This window comes from Taudactylus pleione, unplaced genomic scaffold (assembly GCF_031769625.1).
Source record: "Taudactylus pleione unplaced genomic scaffold, aTauple2 ptg000127l, whole genome shotgun sequence".
Taxonomy (NCBI): Eukaryota; Metazoa; Chordata; class Amphibia; order Anura; family Myobatrachidae; genus Taudactylus; species Taudactylus pleione.
This window is the reverse complement of record NW_028284529.1, coordinates 8,548,888-8,570,042: the sequence shown is the minus strand read 5'-3', so window position 1 is coordinate 8,570,042 and position 21,155 is coordinate 8,548,888. Positions and strand designations below refer to the sequence as shown.

The 21,155-nt window shown below is 44.7% G+C and overlaps 1 protein-coding gene across 1 annotated transcript in view; it reads right to left on the bottom strand.

The window, feature by feature from the left end:
- IFT74 (intraflagellar transport 74) overlaps positions 1 to 20,124 on the bottom strand; it is a 112,433-nt gene extending 92,309 nt beyond the window's left edge. Inside the window, exons 1-6 of the mRNA XM_088472650.1 lie at positions 19,983 to 20,124; positions 17,863 to 17,999; positions 15,648 to 15,783; positions 13,693 to 13,741; positions 9,951 to 10,049; positions 675 to 735 (exon numbers count right to left, since the gene is read on the bottom strand). Of these exons, the coding sequence (XP_088328776.1) occupies positions 675 to 735; positions 9,951 to 10,049; positions 13,693 to 13,741; positions 15,648 to 15,783; positions 17,863 to 17,985 (468 nt within the window). The 5' untranslated portion in view covers positions 17,986 to 17,999; positions 19,983 to 20,124. The remainder of the gene's footprint in view (positions 1 to 674; positions 736 to 9,950; positions 10,050 to 13,692; positions 13,742 to 15,647; positions 15,784 to 17,862; positions 18,000 to 19,982) is intronic.
- Positions 20,125 to 21,155: the final 1,031 nt, after the last annotated feature.

Sequence of the window (21,155 nt, the reverse complement as noted above, 5' to 3'; positions counted from 1 at the left end):
CAAGTGTCACCAGTCCAAGTCTGGTGTTCAGTAGCACGCATTACCGGTCCCAGCCCGATCAGAGGCATTACCGGTCTCAGCCCGGCATCCAGCGTCCATCGGCCCCAGCCAGGTCTTCTCGTCGCTGGTTTCAGTCCGGTTTCGAGTATTACAGACTTTTAGTCTGGTTACCTACTTGCTTTGTCACCCTGGAGTCTGCTCCAGCAAATAACATCTCTAAAGTACTTAGCTACTCTAACTACAGCTACATCTATAACCCAGTGGTCCCAGTTCCTGTGCCCAAAGGCACATGCTGATTCCAACAGGTCCAGACAGTACGGATACTGACATTCACCATTTAGTTGAAATCCCGACTGTTGGGATGCTGGAGATTAGAATGCCGGAGCTGGAATCCCAACACCAGTCAGAATCCCGGCGCCAGCATCGCAACAGTAAGCATTGAGGCTAGCGGGAGAGTTATTGGTGGGGGGTAAGCCACTAGGGGGGGAAGGGGGGGAGGTTAGGTTTAGGCTGCGGGGAAAGAGGGTTAGAGTTAGGGGTAGTTTGGGATCCAGACATCAGGATTCTGACCGCCAGATCCTGAGAGCCGGCATCCTGAACACAACCCGTTCATACCATATACAGTATATGTTATTCATTTGATAGCAATATTTATTAGTAAGTGTAGAAAGTACCATGTTGTAGTCTGCAAGCTGTCCCTGCTGTTCCTTAATCTCGTGAGCAAGCACTTCAGCTCTGAAAGGAGGATAAAATATATACAATCAAATATTTTCCAATCTGTACTTTTGAAGTTATATGCCTCTAAAGCTGCAAATTTTTAATGAAAAATTTGCTATTAACAGTTTTTAAAATTGCTTTTGCAGCTTAGAGAGTATAATTTTAAACATATTTTTAATGGGATTTCATATGATATATAAACACATACATTTTTTCATTTTAATTGAAACATGCTAACGGTCAAAATATCAATTTTGATTTTCTCAAAAAGACAATTTTTTTTTCAATTTTGAAAAAACTCTCAAAAATTGTTCAGACAGTTAATAAATTCTCCAAATCCCCTAACGTTTATTTTGAGATCATGATGGGATCATCTGCTACACTTGGCCCGTGGTCCGTGCTGCTGCTACCAGAGACTGCCTGTGTGTGCTGCTGTGTCCTCTCCCCGGCTGCTGCCAGCAGCAGGTGCTCTCTATGGTCAGATTTCAGGGGGGCCCTTGGAATCCACCGGGCCCTAGGCAGCCACCTAGGTTGCCTAACAGTAAATTCGGCCCTGTTAATGGCGCCGGTATGCATGAAGATTTGCAATTAAATCTATAGATGGCGTTGCCCAACAGGTCCAGGATGCGAAAAGCTTTGCTTTCTGAAGCTTGGTGCATATGAGAAATGCGGTCAAACTCCCGAAAATTGCATTTTTGGAGATTTGACTGCATAATTGATGATAGTGCATCCTGCCCAGAAAGAGAAAGCACTGTCTTCCATGTGTCTGTACTCCTGGCCAATGTGGAATGAGAGAAGTAGTATCCAGACAACCTACTCCTGCTAGTGCACAGAGCGCTAAAATGGCAAAGCATCAGTTTAGCTGCCCAATACATGGTCCTGCCTTCCAATCTAGCCAGGGCAGGACTGGGACTAAAAATAGGCCCTGACATTTAAAGAACACACAGGCCCACCTCTGCATCAGCATCTGAGCACATGGGGCCGACAATTAGTAAGTGTATATGCACTTGCCAATTGTCAGATAGGACGGCGAATCATCTTAGTGTGTACCCAGCTTAAAAAACTCAGGGGCTTGCTTAACCAACTGCAAAAGGCACACTTTTGAGGCTTATCTTTTTTCACATATCGGCAGGAGTACCTCTTTTTATTTTTCAATTTATTTCTGTCATTCTTTATAACAGCTACTTAGTTGTTAGGATATAAAGTAAAGTGTTTTCTTTTGCCTTAGGGGTATCACGAAAAACTGCTGAGACATTAAGGGTGCCGTGAAGTAAAAAAGTTTGGGAACCACTGTGCTGATGGATACGGCTACAAAAATACTACATAACTGTGATATAGGTTAATATTTTGCTAATGGTATTTGGGATTGATTTAAAGTTTAATGGTAGTGAGATTGGGCAGGCATTAAACTCAGATCTCTATAAGAGGAATACTGTTCTCTCCTGATGTATAAACTGGCGGATATACTATTCTATCCTGGCTTAAACTGGCGCATATACTACTGTTCTCTCTTGGTGTAACCCAGGCACATATACTACTGTTCTCTCCTGGTGTAACCCAGGCACATATATTACTGTTCTCTCCAGGATTAATCCAGGTACATATACTACTGTTTTCTCCTGGTGCCAAATTCAAAAATCTACCTCTTCTTTTAAATGGCAGCCGGTCCGTGATCTGGGATTGGCTGGTGCTAACTTTAAGCTGCAGTGCAGCTGGGACCTGATGCTCCTGGTTCCGTCCCAGCGCAGATAGAAAGAAAGGAGGGGGTGAGAGGGAAGCAGTTAGTGGTGCAGGGGGTGAGAGAGAAGAAATCAGTTAGTGGGGGAAAGGGGGTGAGAGAGGGCAGCAGGCAGTGAGAAATTTGAGGGTGAGATGGAAGCAGGGGCTGTAATTTTAGGCCAAATTTCTGCAGAGATATATAGAAAATTCTGAAGGGTTCACAAACTTTCAAGCACCACTGTACATATATATATATATATATATATATATATATATATATATATATATATTAGGGGTGTGCACCGGCCACTTTTCGTGTTTTGTGTTTTGGTTTTGGATCTGGATCTTTCTTCGTGTTTTGGATCTGGATTGGTTTTGCCAAAACCACCCTTCCGTGTTTTGGGTTCTGGGTTTTGTGTTTTGGATCTGTATTTTTTTTTTAAAAAGCATAAAAACAGCTAAAATCACAGAATTTGTTGGTTTCTCTGCTCCTATGCTATTATTAACCTCAATAACATTAATTTCCACTCATTTCCAGTCTATTCTGAACACCTCACACCTCACAATAGTGTTTTTATGTCCAAAAGGTTGCACCGAGGTAGCTGGATGACTATGCTAAGCGACACGAGTGGGCGGCACAAACACGTGACCCATCTAGGAGTGACACTGCAGTGGCAGACAGGATGGCAGTTAGAAAAACTAGGCCCCAAACTGTACATAATGCAAAGAAAAAAAAGAAGTGCAAGATGGAATTGTCCTTGGGCCCTCCCACCCACCCTTATGTTGTATAAACAGGACATGCACACTTTAACAAATCAATCATTTCAGCGCCAGGGTCTGCCACACAACTGTGGCTGAAATGATTGGTTCGTTTGGGCCCCCACAAAACAAGCTGGCAATTAATGTGTCCCTGCACAAACTGGCTCTACGGAGGCAAGATGTCATCCTCATCCTCCTCATCCACCGATTCCTCACCCTCTTCAGTGTGTACATCCTCATCCTCACAAAGTATTAACTCGTCCCCACTTGAATCCACCACCACAGGTCCCTCGGTACCTTCTGGAGGCTGGTCTCCCTGGAAGAGCTGATAATTCATTTTGATGAACATCATCTTCTCCACATTCTGTGGAAGCAACCTCCTACGCCTTTCGCTGACAAGGTTCCCGGCTGCACTAAACACTCTTTCGGAGTACACAGTGGAGGGGGGGCAACTCAGGTAAAATAGAGCCAGCTTGTACAGGGGCCTCCAAATTGCCTCTTTTTCCTGCCAGTACAGGTATGGACTGTCTGACATGCCTACTTGGATGCTGTCACCGATGTAATCCTCCACCATTCTGTCAATGGTGACAGTATCATATGCAGTGACAGTAGACATGTCAGAAATTGTTGCCAGGTCCTTCAGTCCGGACCAGATGTCCAAACTTGGTCCTGCCTGCCCTGCATCACCGCCAGCGGGTTGCTTAGGATACCTAAGTTTTTTCCTGGCAGCCCCAGTTGCGGGAGAAAATGAAGAAGGAGCCGTTGACGTGTCACGTTCCGCTTCAGCTGACAGTGTGTTCACCAGCAGGTCTTTGCACCTCTGCAGGCTTGTGTCGGCCGGAAAGAGAGACACCACATAGGCTTTAAACCTAGGATCAAGCACGGTGGCCAAAATGTAGTGGTCTGATTTCAACAGATTGACCACCCTGGAATCCTGGCAAAGCGAATGAAGGGCTTCATCCACAAGTCCCACATGCCGAGCGGAATCGCTCCGTCTTAGCTCCTCCTTCACTTTCTCCAGCTGCTTCTGCAAAAGCCTGATGAGGGGAATGACCTGACTCAAGCTGGCTGTGTCTGAACTGACTTCACGTGTGGCAAGTTCGAAGGGCTGGAGAACCTTGCACAACACGGAAATCATTCTCCACTGCGCTTGAGTCAGGTGCATACCCCCTCCTTTGCCTATGTCATAGGTGGATGTATAGGCTTGTATGGCCTTTTGCTGCTCCTCCATCCTCTGAAGCATATAGAGGGTTGAGTTCCACCGCGTCACAACCTCTTGCTTCAGGTGATGGCGGGGCAGGTTCAAGAGTGTTTGCTGGCGCTCCAGTCTTCGGCACGCAGTCGCTGAATGGGAAAGTGGCCAGAAATTTTTCGGGCCACCCAAAGCGTCTCCTGCACGCCCCTGTCGCTTTTCAGAAAATTCTGCACCACCAAGTTTATTGTGTGAGCAAAACATGGGACGTGCTGGAATTTGCCCAGATGTAATGCCCGCACAATATTGGTGGCGTTGTCAGATATCACAAATCCCCAGGAGAGTCTAAGTGGGGTAAGCCACTGGGCGATGATTTCCCTCAGTTTCTCTAAGAGGTTGTCGGCGGTGTGCCTCTTACTGAAACCGGTGATACACAGCGTAGCCTGCCTTGTAACGAGCTGGCGTTTCTGAGATGCTGCTACTGGTGACGCTGATGCTGTTGCTGCGTAAGGTGATACATCTACCCAGTGGGCTGTCACAGTCATATAGTCCTTAGTCTGCCCTGTTCCACTTGTCCACATGTCCGTGGTTAAGTGGACATTGTGTACAACGGCATTTTTCAGGACACTGAGGACACTTTTTCTGACGTTTCTGTACAGTCTCGGTATCGCCTGCCTAGTGAAGTGGAATCTAGACGGGATTTGGAACCGGGGACACACTACCTCCATCAATTGTCTAAATCCCACTGCACTAATGGCGGATACCGGACGCACGTCTAACACCAACATAGCAGTCAAGGCCTCAGTTATACGTTTTGCTTCAGGATGACTGCTGTCGTACTTCATCCTCCTCGCTAAGGACTGTTGGAGGGTCAATTGTTTAGTAAAAGTAGTGGTGTTCCTACTTCCTCTCTGGGATGATGAACGACTCCCAGCAGCAGCAACAGCAGCAGCGGCAGCAGTAGGCGTAGCAATGCAGGATCCTCCAGAGGAATCCCGGATAGGAGAGTCAGTCATGCCAGTGACATGGCCTGCAGGACTACTTCCGATCCTGACTAAGGAGGAAATTGACGAGGAGGGAGTTGACGGTGTGGTTTGCAGGCGCTTGGATACAACAGGACAACGGGATTTAGGTGTCCCTGGACTGCTTACGGTCTTAGCCAAAGTTTCTGAACTTGACAGTAACTTTTTATGAACGCGCTGCAGGTGCCGTATAAGGGAGGATGTTCCTAGGTGGTTGACGTCCCTACCCCTACTTATTTCACCTTTACATATGGTACATATGGCAAGACAGTTGTTGTCCGGATTTGGATAGAAATATTGCCAGACCAAAGAGGTGGAATGTTTGGTCTTCTGCCCAGGCATGACCGTGATGGGCTTTTTCATCCCACGGACAACAACTGTCTCCCCCGGAGCCTGATTTAAACAAACCACATCACCATCAGAATCCTCCTCGCCAACTTCCTCCTCAGCGCCAGCTACACCAGTATCCTCATCCTGTTGTACTTCAACAGTGACATCTTCAATTTGCATATCAGCAAGTGGACTGTGGGTGCTCCTTTCAGCACTTGCAGGGGGCGTGCAAATGGTGGAAAGAGCCACCTCTTCCCGTCCAGTGCTGGGAAGGTCAGGCATCGCAACCACCACACTTGGACTCTCCTTGGGGATTTGTGATATCTTCTTAGAAAGCACAGTTCTTCGCTGTGCTTTTGCCAGCTTAACTCTTTTGATTTTTTTAGTGGGAGGAGGGCTTCCATCGTCATGTGAAGCTGAACCACTAGTCATGAACATACTAGGGATCGACCTTAGCCGTTCCTTGCCACTCCGTGTCGTAAATGGCATATTGGCAAGTTTACGTTTCTCTTCAGCTGATTTAAATGTCTTTTTCAAGGTCATTTTCCTGAACTTTGCCATTTGGGATTGTATGTGCCCTCTACTATGACATTGGGCATCGGCCTTGGCAGACGACGTTGATGGCATGTTATCGTCTATGTCATGACTAGTGGCAGCAGCTTCAGCACTAGGAGGAAGTGGTTCTTGATCTTTCTCTATTTTATTTTTATCGGAGAAAGTTTGGTCCTCCATTTATGTTATATCGATTTGATATATACGTGCGGCTAAACACAGAAAATAATTTTTTTTTTGGTTTGGACTGGAGTGTACTTTGGGGGTTACAGCACCCTTTAACGGTCAAGCCAGCCGGCCCTTTACTTATGACACAGGCGCACGCTTGGCACTACTTTGTTGATGCACGTGCGGCTACTGCGCACACAATTCACAAACACAGAAAATAATTTTTTTTTTGGTTTGGACTGGAGTGTACTTTGGGGGTTACAGCACCCTTTAACGGTCAAGCCAGCCGGCCCTTTACTTATGACACAGGCGCACGCTTGGCACTACTTTGTTGATGCACGTGCGGCTACTGCGCACACAATTCACAAACACAGAAAATAATTTTTTTTTTGGTTTGGACTGGAGTGTACTTTGGGGGTTACAGCACCCTTTAACGGTCAAGCCAGCCGGCCCTTTACTTATGACACAGGCGCACGCTTGGCACTACTTTGTTGATGCACGTGCGGCTACTGCGCACACAATTCACAAACACAGAAAATAATTTTTTTTTTGGTTTGGACTGGAGTGTACTTTGGGGGTTACAGCACCCTTTAACGGTCAAGCCAGCCGGCCCTTTACTTATGACACAGGCGCACGCTTGGCACTACTTTGTTGATGCACGTGCGGCTACTGCGCACACAATTCACAAACACAGAAAATAATTTTTTTTTTGGTTTGGACTGGAGTGTACTTTGGGGGTTACAGCACCCTTTAACGGTCAAGCCAGCCGGCCCTTTACTTATGACACAGGCGCACGCTTGGCACTACTTTGTTGATGCACGTGCGGCTACTGCGCACACAATTCACAAACACAGAAAATAATTTTTTTTTTGGTTTGGACTGGAGTGTACTTTCGGGGGTTACAGCACCCTTAACGGTCAAGCCAGCCGGCCCTTTACTTATGACACAGGCGCACGCTTGGCACTACTTTGTTGATGCACGTGCGGCTACTGCGCACACAATTCACAAACACAGAAAATAATTTTTTTTTTGGTTTGGACTGGAGTGTACTTTCGGGGGTTACAGCACCCTTTAACGGTCAAGCCAGCCGGCCCTTTACTTATGACACAGGCGCACGCTTGCCACTACTTTGTTGATGCACATGCGGCTACTGCGCACACAATTCACAAACACAGAAAATAATTTTTTTTTTGGTTTGGACTGGAGTGTACTTTGGGGGTTACAGCACCCTTTAACGGTCAAGCCAGCCGGCCCTTTACTTATGACACAGGCGCACGCTTGGCACTACTTTGTTGATGCACGTGCGGCTACTGCGCACACAATTCACAAACACAGAAAATAATTTTTTTTTTGGTTTGGACTGGAGTGTACTTTCGGGGGTTACAGCACCCTTAACGGTCAAGCCAGCCGGCCCTTTACTTATGACACAGGCGCACGCTTGGCACTACTTTATTGATGCACGTGCGGCTACTGCGCACACAATTCACAAACACAGAAAATAATTTTTTTTTTGGTTTGGACTGGAGTGTACTTTCGGGGGTTACAGCACCCTTAACGGTCAAGCCAGCCGGCCCTTTACTTATGACACAGGCGCACGCTTGGCACTACTTTGTTGATGCACGTGCGGCTACTGCGCACACAATTCACAAACACAGAAAATATATTATTTTTTTAGCACTTGGGGGGAGCACCCCTGATGGACAGAGCACCCCCTGGACAACACTACAGCACCCCTTTAGGACTGGGACACTGCACAGGACTTTGGAGTGGACACAGCCCCTATGGAGAACTGACTGCACAACACAGTCCAGCCAGCCCCTATGGACTTTGAAGTAGTGGACACAGCCCCTATTAACAACAGCAGCACAGCACAACACAGCCAGCCCCTATGGACTTTGAAGTAGTGGACAACAGCAGCACTACACTACACTACACTACACTACACTACACAGCCCTAACTCCCACCCTCCCTCTTCACTGTCCACAGCCGAGTGAGAAAATGGCGCCGACGCGGGTACCTTATATAGGATCCAAAACCCGCGAGACTCGGAAGGCGGGATGATGACGTTTTGCCTCGATTTCAGATCCGAGTCAGGCGGGAAAAGTCGAGCCTGACTCGGATCTGCCTCGGATCGGGGGGGCTCGGATTTCAGAAATCCGAACCCGCTCACCCCTAATATATATATATATATATATATATATATATATACATATATACACACACATACACACACACATACATACATACACTATACATCACACTCTATATAGACACACCCCATACATACACCCTACACACAGTGTATACATGCTACACACTATATATACATCCAGCATCCTGTATATACATCCCACACCTGATGTACACACACCCTTTATATACTGTACATCCCACACCCTATATATACACACATCCTGCACCCCAGTGATTGCAAAATACGCGCTATAGCTCGTTTTTACGCTCTACAGGCGTTGAGGGATTACATTTTTAAATGTGTACGGCAGGGCAGCATAGCAGCATTGGCCTGTGCCCGAACATGGCGGCGCGGTGCAGGAAGTGTGGTACCGGCTGGGGGCTGTCTTGAGTCCGTGGGGGCTGGAAGCGCCTGCACTCCATCCTGACTCAGAAGCTTCGTGGCTGCCTGTCAGAGCCCACGTGGGCTGGAAGCACCGGAAGTGTGGAGCCGGGTGCAGAGTGCCGGCTGGGGGCTCCCGCTGTATTGAGTCCATCCGGGCTGGAACTTGGAAGTGCCTGTACTCCGTCTCAGTCAGGAGCTTAGTGCCCGCAGCCAACACGATATGTGCGCTCCATGACTATATCGCATCCGGCGCTATGCAGTGTAATGAAGGACAAAACAAGTAATCGTTCATTACATCGTTCTGATGTGTACTGGTCGGGCTGACATATCAGCTCGGTACACATCGCTCAGTGTGCACCCAGCTTTAGATTACATTTCAATACAATATACATTTTACAGCTGCTGTTTTTTTTTAATTGAAAATAAAATTGTACTGTTGAATTTCCTAATTTCACAAACCTATATTTTTTATTTGGCTTTTTTTATTTTCAACAGAAATTTTTATTGTCCATTAAGACAGGAGAATTGTAGCAATATGTTGACAGTTCCCTATGTTTTCCTTTTACTATGCACCACAAAGCATTTGATTCTATTTTATTACATGAAGAATTCTAATACTTACATTTTAACCTCTAGCAAATAATTGTAATGTGTTTCATTAAATTATAAAAAGCATTTCTTTAAAAAAAAAAAAAAAATTATATTTTACGTTGTACTTTATTTACATCGCCCTGCCTCAATCCAATTACACTATGGAACAACTTGCATTATTATCAATCATTAATAGCAGTGTAAATAACCAAAAAAATCAAAAAAGAAAATTACCGAGCTGCTTCTTAAGTATGTCACATTATTTACAGTATTCGCACTTCCTAGAAGTCCAGCTCCTAAAAGTAATAAGACATGACTTGCCGTTTCTCATAGGACAGATATATAGAGGTCTCCTGATTGTATGTATCAATTTCCTTCTTCAGTTTGGTCATTTCTAAAGTAAGCTCACCGATTTTGCTCCTGAAAAGAAAACAAAGATAAGTTGAGCGAAAAAAACCAATATATTTGTATTATGCAAAAAAAAAAAAAAAAATCACCCCCCCCAAAAAAACACAAAAGCTACAGATGTGTCCTCATACATCTAGGGCAAAATTTACTAAGCGGCGGTTTGATGGCGGTTTCTATTCTATTCTTCACCTCGGCGGTTTTGTGGCGGGCTCTATTCTGTTCTAAACCCCGGGGGTTCGGTGGCGGTTTTGCAGCGGTTTCTAAATGACAGCCCTGTTCTATTCTAAAATGTGTTTTGATGGCAGTTTTGCAGCGGTTTTGGCCTTAGTAAACCTGCAGATAGCAAAACCGCCACCAAACCGCAGTCAAAACACATTTAAGAATAGAATAGAACAGGGCTGTCATTTAGAAACCGCTGCAAAACCACCACCAAACCCCCGGGGTTTAGAACAGAATAGAACCCGCCACCAAACCGCCGGGGTTTAGAATAGAATAGAAACTGCCGCTTAGTAAATTTTGCCCCTAGCCTTAATTCACCACGCAGCGCGACTTGTCTGGCGTGAGTGAGCCGCCAGGTCCCGTGAAATTCTACTAGCGTTGGGTGTCTTTTTTTCCCTGAAAAAGTTACAATTTGCTGTGCTGATTCATTTGATATGCGACACTTATATGCGGTCTATATATCTACAGTAAAGAGGTCGACAATGTCTAAATAGACACCAGATGTTAGACAGTCAATAGGTTGACAGGGACAAAAGATCAACACACTAGAATGTAAGATGGTTGACAGGTACAAATGGTTGACACTTTTTTTTTGTTTTTGTTTTTAGGGTTAGGCACTTACTGAAGGGTTAGGGTTAGGCACCAAAAGGGAGGGTTAGGGACCAAAGGGAGGGATAGAGTTAAGAATAGGGTTAGAAAAAACAAAACAAAACATGTCAACCATTTTTGTGTTGACGTTTTGACCATTCCGACCATTTGTACCTGCCAACCTTTAGTGTGTCGACCTTTTGTCTGTCTAAAATCCGGTGTCTATCTAAACATTGTTGACCTTTTTACTGTCTATGTTTCAATCGACACCCGCGACACTTGTATATCTGTGTGCACCAGAGTCTGTGGGGTCTATTTATTAAGCAGTGTTAGGAGACAGAGTGAAAAGTGATAAGAAAGTGATAAGGTGTCAGCCAATCAGCTCCCTACTGTCATTTTTCAAACACAGCCTGTGAGATGACAGTTGGGAGCTGATTGGCTGGTACCTTATCACTTTCTTATCACTTTTCACTCTGTCTCCTAACACTGCTTAGTAAATAGACCCCTGTATATGAAACACAATGGAAATTGGAATGAAAAAATGCTGTGGCCACTACATTGCAGCAAATTGTATACAAATTCAGGGACTCCGTCGCACAAAGATATACAAGTATTGCATATCAAATTAATCAGCACAGTCTGCTGGTGTGTCCTAGTCGAATCGCATTGTGACTTACACGCATTTTTGGCAAAAAAGACACCCAGCACTAGCAGAGTCTCACAGGACGTGGCACAAGAGGGGCTATTTGGCGCGACTGCAGCAAATATTTGTAAGGACATTTCTGTAGATCGATATGTGAAAGATAGCATATGTTTACCAGAGTGAAAGGATAATGTAATGAATCAATTCTTAATACTGGAGACAACAGCCCAAGCTTTAAAGCCACAATGCTCAATATGCAGCAACCACAATAGCCAACACATACTTGTCAACTCTCCCAAAACGTCCGGGAGAGTCCTGAATTAAGTGGGGCTTGCCCTGCACATTCTGCCTACTTCCCGACTGGTGTTGGATGACGTCATTTGCATTGAATCAAGTCATCATAGCCCTTCTGTTCAAAGCTGCAATTCGGATAATTTTACAGTTTGGACGGCAAGTCAGCAAGTATGGGTCAATAAGCTTCCCTGGGTCCGAAAGTTGTATTGCCTATACAAGCATCCTGGATCTGACAACTCAGTACTTGATCTGTCCTAGGAGAAGAGAAGTACAACCCGGGAAACACTTAAGCCATCCATTACTTTGGTGATCCACATGTGATCAAAGTTTCTGACTTTTACATTATGAAATAGTTTTTAAAATAACCACATATTGGTAATATCATTGAAGACAACTGTGTTTTTAATAGTAATTGAGGTATGCTTGTACGTACTGTATGGACACCAGAGCGTCTATGAAAGAACACAAAATGTTCAAATGAAATTTGCTAAGGACATTAAAGTCCACAAAAATGAGAGGCTTTTTAGTAACTAGATCCCTCATACCCCATCTGTATGCATAGTCTGTTACATACACCAATGAAACATGTCCAGAATACACACAAATCACCATAAATTGTCAACACGTTCCTAGACTTCTGCCAGTCCCTGTGACGTTGGTTGTTTGTTACCAGATCCAAAAAGTCTAACATACAAGACCACAAAAATAAAAAACTGTACTGACAAAACTCTTTCAATATCTAAAGACACTATATGGACAAAAGTATTTGGCCACACCTGTTAATTATTGAATTGAGGTGTTTCAATCAGACCCGTTGCCACAGGTGTATAAAATCAAGCACCTAGCCATGCAGTCTCCATTTGCAAACATTTGTCATACAAAATGGGTCGAGCTCAGTGACTTGAGGCGTGATACTGTGATAGGATGCCACCTTTGCAATAAGACGGTTCTTGAAATTTCATCCCTGCTGGATATTCTACGGTCAACTGCAAGTGAGATTATTAGAAAGTGGAACAGCAACTCAGCCACGAAGCGGAAGACCACGTAAAATTACAGAGCAGGGTCAACAACTGCTAAGGTGCACGGTGCGTAAAAGTCGCCAACGTTCTGCTGATTCCATAGCTGAAGAGTTCTAAATTTCCACTGGCATTAATGTAAGCACAAAAACTGTGTGGCGGGACTTTAATAGAATGGGTTTCCATGCCCGAGCAGCTACATGCAAGCCTCACATCACCAAGACCAATGCCAAGCATTGGATGGAGTGGTGTAAAGCACACTGACACTGGACTATGGAGCAGTGGAAAAGTGTTAGCTAAAAATCTATTTATTTTTTGATTCAATATTGTAATTACATTTGGGGTGCATAAACAAAATCTTTATTTTGGGGTAATTTGAGGCCTCCTCATCTCAATAGTGACATGAAATTGTTGGACTAATTAAGCTATCTGGAAACTTCCTAATTGCCTAATTGGTCAAAGAAGGGGGGGGTGTCCAATGGGTTCAGAAGCAAGTCCTGACATTTTACACTTAAAATAGGGATTTTCACTGACTTTGTGAGAAATTCAGCGTAGGTAATTTCAATAGGAATTAACACGGCTTATTTCTCATAGCCCCAGAGCAGGTGCAATGTATTGAATAGGAAAAACCTTGTGGCTGCAGGAAAAAAAGAATTATATCGCTCATAACTGGTTTTGTGTTACAGCGGCTATAAGAGAAACTCTGACTAAGGAAGTAAGAGGAGTATTGTATAACAAGTACAATGTGAATGCATTGATGCAAACCTTAATGCACAGGGGTGCATTAAAATAACAAAATCCACAATCAGACCTGTAGAACAGCACATGCCGAGGTTCAACAAATGTTACAATACTTAAAAAAAGAAATGCTGCAAAAAAATTGTCCTTAACATACCGAAGGAGCCCAAGAAAGTAAGATTTGTCCATAATTTGTCTCTGTGGACCTAAAGTATAAAAAAATATGAATATAAGTTTTATATAATTACTATCACTGTTTTAAGTATTGTTACCCTATGACTATTAGGACATTTATGCTTAGGATACCAAGTACTTAAGTCAACCTTCACTGCAAAAAATAGGTACTGACATGAGACCACCATAGAAAATAATAATAATAAAAAAATAAAAATGGAATTCCTTTATTCTTGACATAGGGATGGTTAGCAACGTTTGCAACAGACAGTGGATGGTTTTGCCACTGATGGTCGATGGATTTGCCATCAATGGCAGAGATCTGATGGTTCTCCACCATCAAAAGGCAGAGGCACAGCGATGTGGGTTTTTTCCTATTTAGCTGGCCCTCCCTCTAAGTCCAGACTCCAGCACAAGCAGTGATGGCCAAATTATCTCTCTCTATGGCTTAGTACAGAGGGCCTGATTCAGAGCCGGACGCTTTGACCAGAGCGCTCACTCTGAATCAGGGCCGGCCTACCTAAAATTGGTGCGGCCTCCTGGCCGCTCGCATAGCTGTGGGTGACCACCCACAGCGTATGCGAGCGTCCATGATGATGGTCGCGATGGTCAAGACCATCGCGACCATCGGGCTTGCGACTAGACCCTGCGGTAGGGTCTCGTTGCCGCAAGGCCTGGAGTGCTTTTGGCTCTATCAGAGCCAAAAGCACTCCCACTGACATCACTAGTGATGTCAGTGGGGCCGGACCCAGATGGTAGGCGTTACAATGGGAACGCCTCCGTCTGGGCAGCCACGCCCCTGCCACGCCCACCAAAGGGGCGTGCTGTCAATCACCATCGACAGCATGCCCCCTTTGGTGCGAGACCCCGAGCGACGGCTTCCCTGTCGCTCACCGGGTCTCGCGCATGCGCATTTGGGTACCATCGACCCACTTGCAAGCGTCCTGCGCTCGCGAGCGGTTCTGAATGAGACCCAGAGACCCCTATATTACTTAATTCAAACTAATTAAACATTATAGAAATAATATCTTACCAAATTGCATTCTGAAACTTTCTATGTTAACTCACCCTGATTACTTCAGATAAATTAAAATGTTACTTGAAAGTTTATTTAACTGGTGAAAGTACCTGTAAACCTGTTAGATTAAGACTTGGGGTTCCATAAAGGTGGCCACACACTTTATGATCCTATTGTAAACATGCTTATATAAAGGCTAAAATTGTCATAGATTAATTCGCACAGTGGGTGGGCAGAACAAGCAGATTGCAAGTGGCACACGGTTTTCTATCTGTGAACACACAGGGTGTTGTGATCATAGGCCAACAATATCTCCCATCTAGTCTATTCAAGATTCAGTTTTTCATTTGAATGTTGGTTATGCTGTAGAACTACAGTGAAAATTAACCAGCTGCCAAAACAATCACCAAGGGTGGCTGCTTTAGATTTCCTTTACACCCAAATACATTTATTTAAAGCTCTTTTGAGCAATGCTTCTTCCTTTTGTTTTGTCTCATTTTCTCAAAGTATACAAATCTATTAATTATAATGTATTGTCTTCATTTTAGGGTTGTTATATGAAGCCCATTAACTAGTGCATTATACCTACTAATTAACAGACTTAGAAAATTAAATATAGTGAAACTATTCCAGTTTGAATACTCCTACCTGTAGACATATTCTACTTTTCTATTCTTATATGGCGCACTTAGGATTTCCTGGCTATCACTTATTTTGTTGGTTCTACAGTGTGAATTAAATCAGTAGTACCTTATGCAGCTTTTACTAACAAAAGGAGCCAATACAATGTTAAAGCGATAACCCAACAGTGGTGCAAACTGCATGCTGCTAGAGAGAAACAATAAAGAGTCCTGGAAGCGGAGGCATGATAAAGGAAAAGTATACACGACAATAGCATTACTTCTGTCTATGTCTTTTACCTTTCATTCCAGTTTTCATTCCACTCAGGCCTTGCTGAGTCACTGGTCGGTCAGCTACTTTTATTTGAGCTGACAACACTCCTCCTGTGCCCTGTGGTCCTCCACGAGTACCAGGCCTGGCAGTGCCAGGTGGCATCTGCAAGGATTAAAAAGAAAATATTTTATACAGATGTATCCTTTTATACTGTCGCTTCAAATAACCTCTCTCATTGCGCCAGGTCCCATGCGACTAGGCTGCACCGAGCGTCTTTTTCGCTCTAAATAAATCAACTGCAAGTGTCAAAACTGCATTACTAGCGTACACTGACCACTGGGGTTTGCGACATTTGCACATCTGTGTGTGCGACGGAGTAGGAGTCTGAGTAAAAAGGGCTAAGATGTGAGTGGCCGTTGCTTTCTGCACACCGAGTTTGCTTGTGCTTCATCTGCGACTTTGTAGCCGTGTAAAACCAATTATTGTGCAGTTAAAGTAGCAGCCTATCGTCTCTGGTACACAGTGAGCGGCTTTTATCTGTGACGAACACAAAATTTAAAGAGAAAAACGATAAGCTACTTGTCTCGGAGCGTCTCATTCGCACTTTTTAAATACAGTCAACAAAAGAAAAACACTAGTGATGTTTAACATCAGTTTGAAAATCAGGCCACTGGAATCATCTACTGCAGTGTCAATTTAAGAATTGCAGATGTTTAATAGGTAATTCTGTTCTGTAAGGTGTCAGAAATTAAATCCATTCACTTTGACATCCTCGACAAAATATATTTTTTAATACATTGGGGCAGATGTATGAAGCTGTGGAAAGTGATAAAGTGCAGAGTGATAAATGACCAACCAATCCGCTCCCACCTGTCATTTTTCAAACACAGCCTGTAACATGACAGTTGGGAGCTGATTGGTTGGTCGTTTATCACTCTGCACTTTATCACTTTCCAGAGCTTCATACATCTGCCCCATTGTATTATATGTCTGCCTTCATTCTTTGCTTTTCGCAAAAGTCTTTGTATATTATATATTGCATTATAGGCAGTGTAGTTTGTTTTCATCGCTGTTAGATAAGACAAGGTTCAGTTCTACTCTGTGCATATACAACTGAATCCTCTGACCAGTATGCGGTTTTATTCAAGGGCAATGGCAATAAACTATGCATTAATAATGTAAGGGTACATATATATATCCGGCAAAACAATGGATTAGCAATAGATTACAGAGGGTTTGTGCAAACTAATTAATTAAACTTGCCCAAATGTAGAATACCCCCTTTAAAAACTGTTCTGTGCATGTAGATTTTAGATACATTTGCAAATAACTTATGTGACACCCCATCTAGCTACAATTCCAGCTCTGGCTATTTGTTTAATTTGGATCAGCGCGTAGCGAAACGTGGGTTATTCTCTCTCTTAAATGGTGGAAGGAAGCTTCTTTGTGGAAGAGTCTTATGCTAAGAGATAACTGGAAACATTTTAGGATACATGCAATACTTCAGAGAGATCCTTCTTTTTAGATAATAGCAAGTGTAAATATATACCGAGAAAAAACGCATAAAATAACATGAATCATTTTATGAACCAGGCTGCAACAATGTGATGAAACACAGCGAGAAATAAAATGTGAGCTGCCGAAGTGTGAAGAAGAGGAAAAATAAAGTGAAGGATCTGGGTAATGGTGCATACACACAGTCAGATCTGTCAGATGAACGATTTTACCAACGATTTGAATGATTGAACGATTTCAGACAGTATTAAATTGAATGGAATCGTCCAAATCTAACTGCAAACACATCAGATGTCAGATAGCGTTATCTGACATGCGGGAACGCACATCGTTCATTGTTGCAGGCTGACGTGTCAGATTTTCTTTCAGATATGAAAGATTAAACGATTTTTAAAATAGTTATTGTTCAGATCTGACACAAAAGCTGACCGAGTGTATGCACCGTAACAGTGACATTAAAGCGGCTAGTTTAAAAAAATATCTCCACCTAAAATATTTTATTAAAAAAAAAAAAAAAGGGTTCTCCTTCCAACAGCTAACAGAACAATGGAGACCCATGTCCGGGACTCCAGAAGTTACCAGTGTGTTCAACCATTGCATGGTCTGTAAAGGCCCCTCGACAATCAGGAGAGCTTGGAATGGATATATGATGAAAATGATCTCTAAGAAACCTCAGTCACACAATATTTGTTTAAAATAGCATGACGAGCTATAGTAGACACCTACTGCAGTTGAAATCCTGCCTGCTGTGGGAGGACCACGGATTCCACTCGGAGGTCTGTTTGGAATAGAACCAATGACTCCCCTTGAAACAGGGCGGGCTGATGGGGGTCTCTGGTTGCTCGCCATACCTACTATCAATTCTGGGGAAAAAGAAGAGGGATATTAAATTTAAGTTAGAAAATGAATTACAATAGACAATATGGCGGAATAATCAGCTGTAAAAAGTGACTATGCATTTATTTAGAACAGTGGTTTAGCTTTTGAAAGCAATGGAGCTGGCTGTGATCTGCTGCTTTTCTCCTCCACGTTTAGCTACCAATGTGTGGTCAACCCCCGCTCCCACTGAGCATGACAGAGATGGGACAGCTCACTGAGCATTACTATATAGAAGATTTCACCACACGTGTTTAATAATATAAGCATTGTTTGATCGATAAAATATAAACAAAAGGAGCCAATACATATCGGGGGGTACCCACACAAGGAGCGATCTGCTGCCTGACCGCCCGATATGCGGCACCCCCCCTCCCCACCCATATAGCGCTGCATGGGATCGTACATCACCCCAGATCAAGTGAACATGCAGTAAAGGCCCCCATACACTGGGCCTGATTCAGAGCCGGACGCTCTGACCAGAGCGCTCGCTCTGAATCAGGCCCTCCTCCCTCAACTTGGAGCGGCCTCATGGACGCTCGCATAGCTGTGGGTTACCACCCACAGCTATAGCGAGCGTCCATGATGATGGTCGCGATGGTCAAGACCATCGCGGCCATCGGGCTTGCGATGAGAACCTGCGGTAGGGTCTCGGTGACCGCAACCCCTGGAGTGATTTTGGCTCTATCAGAGCCAAAATCACTCCCACTGACATCACTAGTGATGTCAGTGGGGCCGTACTCAGACGGTAGGCATTCCCATGGGAACGCCTCCGTCTGGCAGCCACGCCCCCGGCACGCCCACCAAAGGGGGCGTGCTGTCACTCACCATCGACAGCGCGCCCCCTTTGGTGCGAGACCTATGACGACGGCTTGGCCGTCGCTATTCGGGTCTCGCGCATGCGCACGACGGAGCTCCCTCCGTCGTGCGCATGCGCAATTCGGCACCATCGACCCGCTTGCGAGCATCCTGCGCTCGCGAGCGGGTCTGAATGACCCCCACTGTTCGATAGAGCAGCTGATTCAACGTATTGGTACAATATCGCTGCTATATCGTACCGTGTGCATGTTATCGGCTAGTGTGCGCTCCCGTGGGGTCGTACATTGCACCTTCAGTTCTTTCTGCATGTTCACTTGATCTGGGGACACGATGTACGATCCCATGCACCGCTATACGGGTGGGGGAGTGCCGGCATACCGGCGGTCGGGTAGCGGATCGCTCTGTGTGTGGGGACCGCCCGGTATGTCGGCCATCGGATCGGCCGTCGCGTCGTAAGGTGCATATAGCACAGTGTATGGTGGCCGCAAGATCTGGGAGGTGCGATGTACGACCCCATGGGAGCGCGCACTGGCCGATATCACGCCCACACACATTACGATATAGCGATATTGCACCAATCCATTGGATAGGCTGCTATATCGCACCGTGTATGGGGGCCTTAAGCCGGGTACACACTATAAAATATATCGTTCCGACGCGGAGCGAAATGATAGATCGTACACGTATAGTGTGAATGACAGTCATTCATCGCATTGTCCCATCTGCTGTTCTGCACGACAGATGGGACGATGCAATTAATGACCCGGTGCTGTTACGTGCAGCATGTAACGATACACTGAGCCATTGTATACCAAATCATGTATCGTGTACAGCGCGCACAATGTATTGTTGCATTGCATTGCATTGTCGGCATGATCACTAATTGTATTGTGTACCCAGGTCCCATCTTAAGTCGCTGACCATTTGAGATATTCTGATTTATGCAATGAACTTCAGCATAAAATACAGCAGATGATGCCCTGATGGTGAGTAATGTAACTATCCCTCGCAGAGTAAAAGGCCTGCGTTCCCCCCTCACTGAGACATCAATACCCGTCTCCTGCTGCAGAACATTACATGTACACACGTATGACGAGGCAGACATGGATAAGTACATGTACAGCAAATTACATTACGATGTAGCTACTCACCCCTCAGCCTCCTGCCTCCACTTCCTGCAGTTTATCTGTCTCCTAGCAACCCCAATCACGTGCATCCTCTCACCGTATCACTTGTGCAGCAGCCGAGGGGGGAACTTGGTGTCTGACAAACTCTCGCGAGCTGCGGCTGAGTGAGGGCGGAGCCTGGGCAGTCATGTGACCAGGCAAAGACGGGAATAGCACAGCTGCGGGCTGGTGGCCATGGCCAGTTGCCGTAGTAATTGTGAGGTTGGGCGGAATGTATCGCAGTTACCTGAGACATTAACAGGTGGAGACATAGGAGCCTGTTAGGAAGGGCAAAATGGATAGCGTTCGATAGCGCTCTGCCTGCTTCCGGGAATCGGGATGTTACTATCCACATATTATAATATTTAAACCACTTATTGAGGGAAATGTACTAAAGTGCAGTTTTTATGCTTGGTTTGGACGCTGTCACATTGCCAACCTGCACATAAAAGAGCATTTTTAAACCACATGGTTGATACCACTATCACAGATTTTTTCAAATGGCAAGTGTTACAAAACTGGCGATTAATGTCGCTGTGGTTTGCAAGACTGCACATAAATCCTCCAAAGAAAAACCGCTGCATTTCCGACCGGCCTTTCCGATCCCATCGAAGGATCGGACAATACGTCATCTGATGTATGGGGGGCCTATACCAATCACTAATACCCCTTTTCCACCAAACTTCCAGGTCTGACCCGGAATTGGAACATGGTTCCTATCCGGATCAGACCCGGAATTTTGTCGGCACCGAATCGGGATATTCCAGAGTCGGTGCCGCTCACACCGGAGTCGGGTCTGCATAGACCCGGCTTTTCCGGCGTGTAAGTGATTGGTTGGAATGAAAATCTGGTAAGGTATGAAAGCAAATGACAATCAGCTATTTGCTCCCAAATGCCGGAAAATGGACAAAAACTGTTGCTTGAACGAAATATTTAGAGCAAACATTTAACAAACTTGTCTGACGACCATTTTCATCTGTTTTCTGGCATTTAGGAGCAAATTGCTGATCATCATTTACTCTCATACGTTACCAGATTTTTCATTTCAATTAACTAGTTGGATGGTTGGTCAGAAAATCTTTACATGTGTAACTAGCTTAACACTTTATACAATGGTGAATGGATAAAGTGAAATAAAATAGTGCGAGCCCGAGTCCG